Source organism: Calonectris borealis, chromosome 22 (assembly GCF_964195595.1).
Source record: "Calonectris borealis chromosome 22, bCalBor7.hap1.2, whole genome shotgun sequence".
NCBI lineage: Eukaryota > Metazoa > Chordata > Aves > Procellariiformes > Procellariidae > Calonectris > Calonectris borealis.
Genome location: NC_134333.1, coordinates 8,241,765 through 8,251,072, shown reverse-complemented (window position 1 = coordinate 8,251,072; position 9,308 = coordinate 8,241,765). Strand labels below are relative to the sequence as shown.

Genomic DNA, 9,308 nt, shown 5'->3' with positions numbered 1-9,308 from the left:
AGTGCATTTCAGTGGGAAGCAGATATGAAAGCCCGTACACTCGGTTTCCATTTTCGGCAGCTCAGCGTTGCTGTAAGCTCCGTATCGGCTCCTTTTTTACAGGCTTGGGTCTGTCCCTGACATTTCCACACCTCATTCCCTTTCGCTTTTGATATTCTTACCTGTACCTGGTTTCTGGGTTGCAGACCCAGGATGGGCCCCTTATGGTTTCAGGGCTGTGCGAGGGCGAGTTGGGGTTGAATTTTAGTAAATAAAGTCTTTTTGATATGCTGATAAATGGTCCCTGGAAGGTGACCCAGGTGGGACCTGATTTTCTTCTGGCCACCGCACACACCAAGTGTTCTGTCCCTCAGTGGCCCAAGCCCCCTCGCTACCCTCATACCTATGCATCGGTCAGGAATTAATGACATTAAAAAGCAACAGATTCTTTAATTCAGTTGCTTTATGCAACTGAAGATAAGCACCACCAGGATTTTCTTTCCCTTCTTTGTGCAAAACCCCTCGTATAATAACCGACACACTGATTTCCATGTATTTTTCTTCATTAGGTAGTACCCTTCCAGTGGCCGTACAGAGAGGCTTTCTCACTTGCTTATAAAAATTAAAAGCAAGGGGGTGAATCCTCAAAAAAAAAAACCAAAAAAACAAAAAAAAGTCTTTCAGTCTTGGGTGTTCAGGGAAAATCCTACAGGTGCTGTAAAAAATATATCGGGCTGCAAATTATTGAAGGGGACAGGAGACGCTTGCGAGGTGAGCTCGGGTGCAGCTAGGGCTTTTCTCTTTCTAGGTAAAATTGTGCTTTAAAAGTGATTTTTCCCTCCTCCCGTAGCCTGTCCTCGGGGCCGCAGCCGCTCCTGGCGAGTCGGGTCCGGCGTCCCCGGGGGGTGCAGCCTCAGCCGGAGCAAAGGTTTGCGAGACTAAACAAATCGGGCTTTTCCCCCTCATTTCTGCGCCGGGCTCTGGTTTCTCCTCCTGCCCGGCCGAGAGCAGGAGGAATCGCCTCTTTCTTGCACTTTCTTGCACGCAAATTGATGCCGAAGAGGGTGACGGAGGCTGAGGGATGCGGCGAAATGCAAATGGGCAGCCTCGGGTTGTTCATTTATCGTCCTTTAAGGAAAAAAAAAAAGAAAAAAAAAAGTGTTTAGCCATCAGAATAAAGACAAAACGGTGCTTGAAAGGAATTGAAAAGAGCCCCTTTTTCTCCGTCTTTTGGTTGCAACAGAAAATCGCACCCGGATCTATAATGCGGATATTTCACAGTCTTACAGTGGACATTAACATTCAGCACACGGTTCTCTGCAGTAGGAATGAAATGGTTTTGAGTGTGAATGAACAAAAACCCATTAGAAAACCATGACTGTATTAAATTTCAGCTCGGAAAATGGAAATATTTCTCACTTGGACGCTTACTTCTGTAGATCAGAGCAAAAACCCTAACGGGAAGAATGCTTTAGTTGCTGTTTAGGGAATATTTCATCCCAATGGCACTTCCAGAGTGGTGTGAGACCCATCCATGGCAAGTCTGCTTGCAAACAATAAACCTGTTTAATCTTCTTTTTTTAATTATTTTTTAATTTTATAAAAAGCAATTAAGTCATCTAGCAGAGAAAGATAACATTGATTCCATGGAAAATTAATTATATTTTGCCTTTGTACAGAGTGTAACTCTGTAATATATCGAAAAGGCATTTCCCTGGCAGTGCTTTAGAGTAACGAATTTCGTTTTAAATTTATTGGATGTAACTACAATGAGGAGTTTTCCTGTTTTGTTTACAGGTCTAAAATTACATGGTGATGTACAGCAGCACACACACTAAGAGATCACGTCGTCTTAGGATTTGAAAAAAAAAAATAATAAAAAAATTAAAAAGAAAGAGACGCAGAGCTCCCTTTTACACTGGATTTTATTTTTGGACCCAGATTAGGAAACAAATGGAGTGAGGACGTAAAAAATGTACCTTTGATTCTGCTGAAAGCGAAGCAGGGAAAGACAGAGAGTCTTTCTGAGGTCCCTGTTAATGACATCCCGTCAAGATGCTTGTAAGTCCCAAGAATGTTTACAACGTGGGCTCAAGTTCAATGACAAAATCCTTTGAAGGGGAAAGGGGAAGAAAAAAAAAAAGCAGTCCAGACACTTTGTGCAGTGGGCATGAACTTGAACAAAAGAAAGGAGTCAAAGGCTGGGGAAGGGGGGGAGGCGTGAAGGAAGGACTCGGAGAGGTGTTCCCACTGCGCCTGTTTCTGCCGTGCTTAAGTTCGTAGGTGGATCTTTGGTACATTTTAATTTGATTTAGGGGAAAAAACAAAGGAGGGAAAAAAAGAGAAGAGAAGAGAAGAGAAGAGAAGAGAAGAGAAGAGAAGAGAAGAGAAGAGAAGAGAAGAGAAGAGAAGAGAAGAGAAGAGAAGAGAAGAGAAGAGAAGAGAAGAGAAGAGAAGAGAAGAGAAGAGGAGAAGAGAAGAGAAGAGAAGAGAAGAGAAGAGAAGAGAAGAGAAGAGAAGAGAAGAGAAGAGAAGAGAAGAGAAGAGAAGAGAAGAGAAGAGAAGAGAAGAGAAGAGAAGAGAAGAGAAGAGAAGAGAAGAGAAGAGAAGAGAAGAGAAGAGAAGAGAAGAGAGAAGAGAGAAGATGCCAGCGTGCCCCACCTCGGGGCAGGGCGGCTGGCGGATGAAGATGCCTCTCCAGTGACTCTGTTTTAAAGGCAATTTTCTTCCTAAAACCAAACCAGACCCCCTTCCACCTCACCGCCCTCCTGGGACCTCCTAGGGCTGCTCTGCCCCGGGTTTTGGGGCTGCTCTGCCCCGGGTTTTGAGGCTGCTCTGCCCCGGGTTTTGGGGCTGCTCTGCCCCGGGTTTTGGGGCTGCTCTGCCCCACGTTTTGGGCTGCTCTGCCCCACGTTTTGGGCTGCTCTGCCCCAGGTTTTGGGCTGCTCTGCCCCGGGTTTTGGGGCTGCTCTGCCCCGGGTTTTGGGGCTGCTCTGCCCCAGGTTTTCTGAGTTTCAAGTTCAACGGCAAAGGGAGGGGGCGGGAGCCTTCACCTGGCCCGGCGCCCCCCGGCAGCGGCTCCTTCCCGGCGTTTTACGAGGATGTCGGGCCTTTCTCGCCCTTTGCTGAGGCCGCCGTGTAAAGGTTTTACAGCTCTCCCCGAGACTCTCCTCCTCCCCTTCCCATCTGCATTTTCCGCCTCGGATTCGGGGCTGGAGCTGAGGACAGGGATTGGGGGCGGGGGAGGGGGGTGTCACGTCTCCCAGTTTCAGCCCAGTTTCCCACTGGAGCGGGGATGCTAACTGGGTTGGAGGTGTCTGGGGGTTTCCAGCAGGTCCAGTGCGGGTTTGGGGACATCGGGGAAAGATCTCGGGGGGGATGTGGGGGGGAAAGGGTGGGAAAAAGAAACATCTCACTAAAAGGATTAACCCTTACCGTGCCATAGGGGGGAGCTTTAAGAGGAGCGTCCCTTTCCAAACCCGTGAACAGACGGGGTTTATTTTTGAAGTCGCGCTCAGATACGGGCCATGGGAGACCACAACGGGATTTCTTTTATTTTGTTGGATTATTTGCTTTTCTTTGGGGGACGTCCGAGGGTTCTTCCTCCTATCCGGTAAAGCTGCTTCTGCTTTGCGGCCCCTACAGACACACCGAAATCAGGGCGAGAAGGGTCAGTATTGGTAACACAGGGGGAAAGAAAAGCAGATTTTGAGCTTTCCATCCATCCGCCCGTTCAGTAAAGCCAGACAAACATCCCCAGCCGCTTTCTAGCGCGGGGGAACGGCGGGTCCGGCCGGTGCCGCCTGGACTCAGGGCCGGGATCTTCCCTCCGGGCCAGAAATTAAAAAAATAAACCCGAATTGGTTCAAAGCCGAGTAGTTCAGAGCAGAATCCGGATTGGGAAGAGCAAAGTGTAACCGGTCCCTGCACGACCGCCAGTGCTGCAGCGGCCGGGGGACCCAGCACCTCTGCCAGGGGCCGGGGGAGCGTTATAGACGAGCACGGGACCCTATAGGCGAGCGTTATAGGCGAGCATGGGAACCTATAGCCCGCGTTTGGCCTGCACACGCGGAGCCGCGCGGTTACCTACGCGCTTCTGTGCTCACAGTGTCCGCATTGCCCCTTTTCCTCCTTTTTTTTTTTTTTTTTTTTCTCTTTTTGGACCGGAGCGGCCGTCGCGGAGCCTCCCCGCAGCCCCGACGGCTCCCCCCGCATGGGGCGGGATTTATGACGTCTGCCCTACCGCCCCCGCTTACGTCACCGCTCGGAACGCTCAGTCCGAGCGCCATTGGCTGTTCCCCTCCCGGAGCTTCTGGCGTCACGCGTGACGTCACAGGCGAGTGACGCCCGCCCAGGCGGGGAAAGGCTGCACCCCGGGGCGCCGCCGGCACCTCCTGCAAAGCGCAGGGAGAAAATATCTGGGGAAAACGGGGAAAAACGGGGAAAAAACCGTGGAAACCGCGCCTGGCTTTGCTCCGCTCCCCGCCGGGAACCTGCTGGAAGCCAGAGCCTGCCCAAGCCTAAAATGTTCAGTAAATACGTTATTAAACAAGAACAAAATCACTATTTGAAATTATCATTATTCAGGGCACGCTGCAGTTTAATGCTTCGAATTTGTAAAAGAAAGAAAAGGCAGGGGGGAAAAAACAATTTTTTGGTTGTGGAAACGGTGTTTTGGCGTTTATTCGCCCTTTGAGAGGCTTTTTGGGGTTTACAGGCAGGTTTAAACGCGACGCTGCTGCGGGGGCTGTGCGGGCCAACCCGCTACTGCCTTGAAACACCGAGATATTAAACAAAGAAATTGTGTGCGTGGAGTTTGCGGTCATGCACCGAGCGCTTCCCTGAAGCTGTAAATAACCCGAAAAGAGCAGAGAAAAGTGCATGTTTAGGCATATTTACTTTCACCCTATTTATTCTGTTGAGAAGGATGACGACATTTCTTAATATTAACCAAGAGCATTTAGTATTATACGGGAGTTATCTCAGCACATGCTACGAAACGTATCACTATAATTCTGTATTAGTAGGAGAAGGAAAATTTGTGTACAAATACACGTATATTAGCACAAACGAAAGCGTGTACGGAATTATACGAATTGCATTTACCTGTACCAAAATATAGGCATGAACATACATATGAATATGTATATATGGACGTATACAAACACGTGTATATACACCTTTATCTGAGTATATATTTATATCCATACATCCAGTACTATATTGCATGTATACGCGCATACGTTTGGGTAGCTGGGTATATATAAACACACGAACACAAATACTGTATATGATAAAAGGTAAAATAATGCGTATTGCTAAATACGTGCATGTGCATACGTATATGTATATTTTATATATAACCGCGCAAAAATGTAGTACGTGCCTTCATAAATGTGTGCCTACGGGTACATATATGTCATACGCATATACTGTACATTCGCGCAAACCCGCGCGTTTATGCAAACAATTCACGTGTGTTTCTATATAACACACCCGGACTATATTTATTCTCCCTTAGACGCGCATTTTGATACTTCTGCCTGTAATAAAGCAGATTTTTTTCCGCTGGAAGTACGGCTTTTCGTTTCTAAAGACCAAATTCCCTGTAATCCCCACCCCATCCCCGGACAGCCCCGCTGCCGCCGCACGCAGGCGAGCCGGGAGTTGCGTATTGGGGTTAATTAATGCAATTAGAGAGTTTTTCTTGTTTGTTTTGTTGGGGGTTTTTGTTTGTTTGTTTTTTTTAAAGCGCTCTGAGGATGCGGTTCAAACCGAAGCGGTGGGAGACGGAGGGCAGCGGCGTTGTAAGGCAAGAGCAAACTGTACAGGGTCCTCTGCGTGCAAAGCGGGCAAGGATGGGGCCACCTTCCTAACTCGCCCTCCTCTGCAGGGGGGGTCTCACCCCGCGGGAGCAGCGGGGAGCGGTGCCCGGCGCCCTGCGCTGCCCCGGGCGGCGGGGACGGCTCAGCCCGCCCCGGGCGCCGCTCGCTCCCGCCGCTGACGGTGCCGGAGCCCCCCCGCGACGGCCCGGGGGGAGGGAGGTGGGGAGAGGCGGGGATCCCTTCGGGGCTTGGCCGGGTCCTCACGGGGTGCTGCTGCTGCTGCTGCTTTTGATTTTAGCGACGACTTTTTTCTCTTTCACCCGCCTGTTCTGGAACCAGATGGTGATCTGTCGCTCCGTGAGGTTGGTGGCGGCGGAGATCTTCCTCCTCTTGTCGCGGGTGATGAACTTGCTGCTGGCGTACTCCTTCTCCAGCTCCTTCAGCTGCCCCTTGCTGTACGGGACCCTCTTCTTGCGGCCCCGGCGGAAGGAGCAGCCGTCGGGGGGCAGCTGCCCGGCGGAGTCTGGGCGCGGGGAGAGACGGGCCTGAGCGGGGCTGGGGGGGGTCCCACGCCCCATGCACCCACCACCCTGCACCCACCTCCCATCGCCTTTCCCTGCAAGCAGCACCCTCTTTCCCTGCTACCCCATTTCTTCCCTCCAGCCCCCCTGACAGCGATGATATTTAAAGATATTTAAGTTCTATATTCTCCCTATTGATATTTAAAGGTTGTTTTTCTTCCCTGAATTTATTATTATTTTTGTGGGGGAGAAATCCAGGTATTGGCAAAACACCGATGTGAGCGAGATCCGCGCTAATACCCGTGTACTCAGCGCGGTCGCTGCGCGGCCGAGCAGGGCCGGGGGCGAGTTCAATCCCACCGGCGTGGCGTGGGCAGCGGTGCGTGGGAAGGGTCCCCCCTGTTCACGGCCCCGCACGGTGGGGGGTCATGCGCACCCCTCACCCCCTTTAAAGCAGCCCGATTCCGAGTGCTGCTGGCGGGCTGCGGCTGGCCCGCAGCTGCCGGGATCGTGTCTGAACCCGGATTGTATCACCACCTGAACCCGGATAGTATCACCACCTGAACCCGGATAGTGTCACCATCTGTCTCCCTGCTCGGAGGGCGATGAGTTGCAATGGGCAGTGTTAATTTAAATTATTATTTTTTTAAGCCTACCCACTGGCAAATTTGGGCTAGCTCGCAAGCGTCACTGGACGGCAAGAGCAGCTCCTCAGCAGATTATTTTAAAGCTTGGTCCCAATGCCCCCCCCGCACGATGCACCCCCCCGCCCCCCCTCCCCTCTCCCAGCCCCAGCAGAGGCACTTTACCTGCAAAGGCGGATTTCAGGAGGTACCCGGCCTGGCTCTGCTCTTTGGGACAGCACATCTGGCTGCTCCAGCCACCGCCCAGAGCCCACGGCTGATGGTAACCGTCCACGGGCAGCAGAGTCTCATGCCGGGCCTCCCCCGGGCCACCCAGCCCCGGTACCACCGACACGTCCAGGTAACCGGCGACGGGCTGGTAAGGGGCCCCGTAGCCGGGGTAGAAAGCGAACTCGGCGGGGCGGCTCTGGAAGTCCTCGCTGCCCGCGGGGGGGTCCAGGTACTTCTCGGCGGGGAAGGGGCCCTGGGCCGGGCCGGCTTTCAGGGCGCTGCGGGCGACGCGGCAGGAGTAGTAACCGCTGCCGAAGTATCCGTAGGGCAGCGGGGCGGAGGCGGCGGGGCCCGGCGGGGCGGCCGGGGGCGGTGGCGGGGCGGCGGGGCACGGCTTGGGCGGCTCGGCCGGCCCCTCCGGCGGGTAACCGGGGTTCATCCCGGGGGGAGGCGAAGGGCCGCCGAGGGCCGGGGGAGGAGGCGGCAGCAGCCCCCTGCCCTGGCCGCCTGCGAAGCCGCCGGCTGCCAGGAGCCCCTCGAGGCCCGGGGGGCCGCGGGGCTCCGGGGGCTGCATGGGGGGCGGCGCGGGGGCCGGGGCATGGGGAGAGCCTGCTCGGCAGCACCCGGGCACTGCCCGAGGGGGGTCCCCGGATCTTTTTAAAAGGCTGCGAGCTGCCGAGAGCTGCCTTTCCCCGCCGGGCTGCCCTGACGCAACGGCCGGGGGCTGCCTCATTGGCTGCTGCTCGGGGGGAAAAGGACGGAGAAGGAGGAAAAAAAACCCAACCCCACACAAAAAACCCTCCAGCCCCAATAAACCCTGGCTGCAGAAATTGCGAAAATACTTTTATTGCAACGGCAGGAGGAGGGGGACCCCCCCGCACGTGACAGGCGGGTACACGGGAGGCGCCTTTTGCGCTGCATCTTGCCAAAAAAAAAAAGGGGGCAGAGGTGGGGGAGGAATTGGGGGGGACGAGGGGAGGGAGGGGAAGGGGAGGGAGGATCACGAACGGCGCGGAGGAGCAGTCCCCGGTGGAAAAATCCGGGCTCAGATTAAAACCACCTTTTTTTTTTTTTTTTTTTTTTTTCGGTTTAGCCCCTTCTTCCCACGCAGGTCCGGGTGCTTCTGCCCTGGGAAAAAGCCCGGCTCAGCCCGAGGAGACCCTGGGACCCCCCCTCGACCCAGCGGGGTGACGGCGGGCAGTCGTGGGGCAGCGATGAAGCCTCGGGGACGGGGCCTCCCCCGCGCCTCGGCCTCGCGCTCTGCCCCTGCTCGGGAGTTTTATCCCACGCACATCGTCGCACACACCCACTTTCAGCTGCAAAAGGCCGAAACCTCTATCCTTGGGGAGAGGGACAGGACATGGCCCTAAAAGCAAGGAGAGAGGGGAAAGGGGGTCCCCGGTACCCCGAAAAAATAACTGCAAACAATCTGCTTTCACACAGCTATTGCCACGCACGGCGCTGGCGTGGCCCTGGGCCGGGTCTGCAGGTCAGCGTGGACCCCGGCTAAGAAGCATCCCAAAGGGAAAGAGTTGGGAAAGAGGGGTGGGAAAATAATACATCGAGCCCTTTTTGGGGTGCAGGATCTGCAGACAGGTGGAGAGACAGGCAGAAGAGGGGACAGACAGACGGACGTGGCTATGAGGGATTACCTCGGTCTGGAAAAGTTTGGGGTAAATGCACTGAGGCCTGTGCATATGTGGGTGCTAACAAATGATTCAGGTATGCGCATTTTGAATCGTCTGTACACACGGTACAGACACACACAGCCGCGTTTCTCGCTCCTTTTTCTCTCTGGTTTTCCCCCAAAGGCCTTGTCTGAGGAAAAGCTTTGCCGGAATTCCCCCAAAGGCAGCCTGAGCTCATGCGTTGTTTCCTTCGTGCAAAGAAATCGAGAGATTTCTGCTTTCTGACTATCAAATCGCAATAAAAATTCTCTTTCTGCCACGTCTTTGGGCCACCAAAGCAACAACCAGAGGAGCCGCGACAGTGTTTGACACGTCGGGATAGAAATCACAACAGAAAATAAGGGTTAAAAGTGATGATTGCAAAGCTCGCCCAGACGGGGGAAAAGCCCCGTTTGGCTGCGGGGGGCAGCCCCCCACCCCCAAACACGGCTCCTTCTAGCC

At 53.7% G+C, this 9,308-nt stretch overlaps 1 protein-coding gene across 1 annotated transcript; it reads right to left on the bottom strand.

The window, feature by feature from the left end:
• Positions 1–6,064: 6,064 nt before the first annotated feature.
• On the bottom strand, positions 6,065–7,753 carry HOXB13 (homeobox B13). The gene is made up of 2 exons (XM_075171147.1): positions 7,135–7,753; positions 6,065–6,327 (listed from the first exon to the last, which is right to left on the bottom strand). Exons 1-2 carry the CDS (start codon positions 7,751–7,753, stop codon positions 6,065–6,067), a joined length of 882 nt encoding a protein of 293 aa, XP_075027248.1.
• Positions 7,754–9,308: the final 1,555 nt, after the last annotated feature.

What these genes read in the sequence shown, in the direction of transcription:
- HOXB13 (XM_075171147.1), bottom strand. Translation starts at nt 7,753, where the DNA reads ATGCAGCCCCCGGAGCCCCGCGGCCCCCCGGGCCTCGAGGGGCTCCTG. An exon ending in CCTGAAATCCGCCTTTGCAG is followed by an intron (nt 6,328 to 7,134) that starts GTAAAGTGCCTC and finishes CCCCGCGCCCAG; the next exon opens with ACTCCGCCGGGCAGCTGCCC.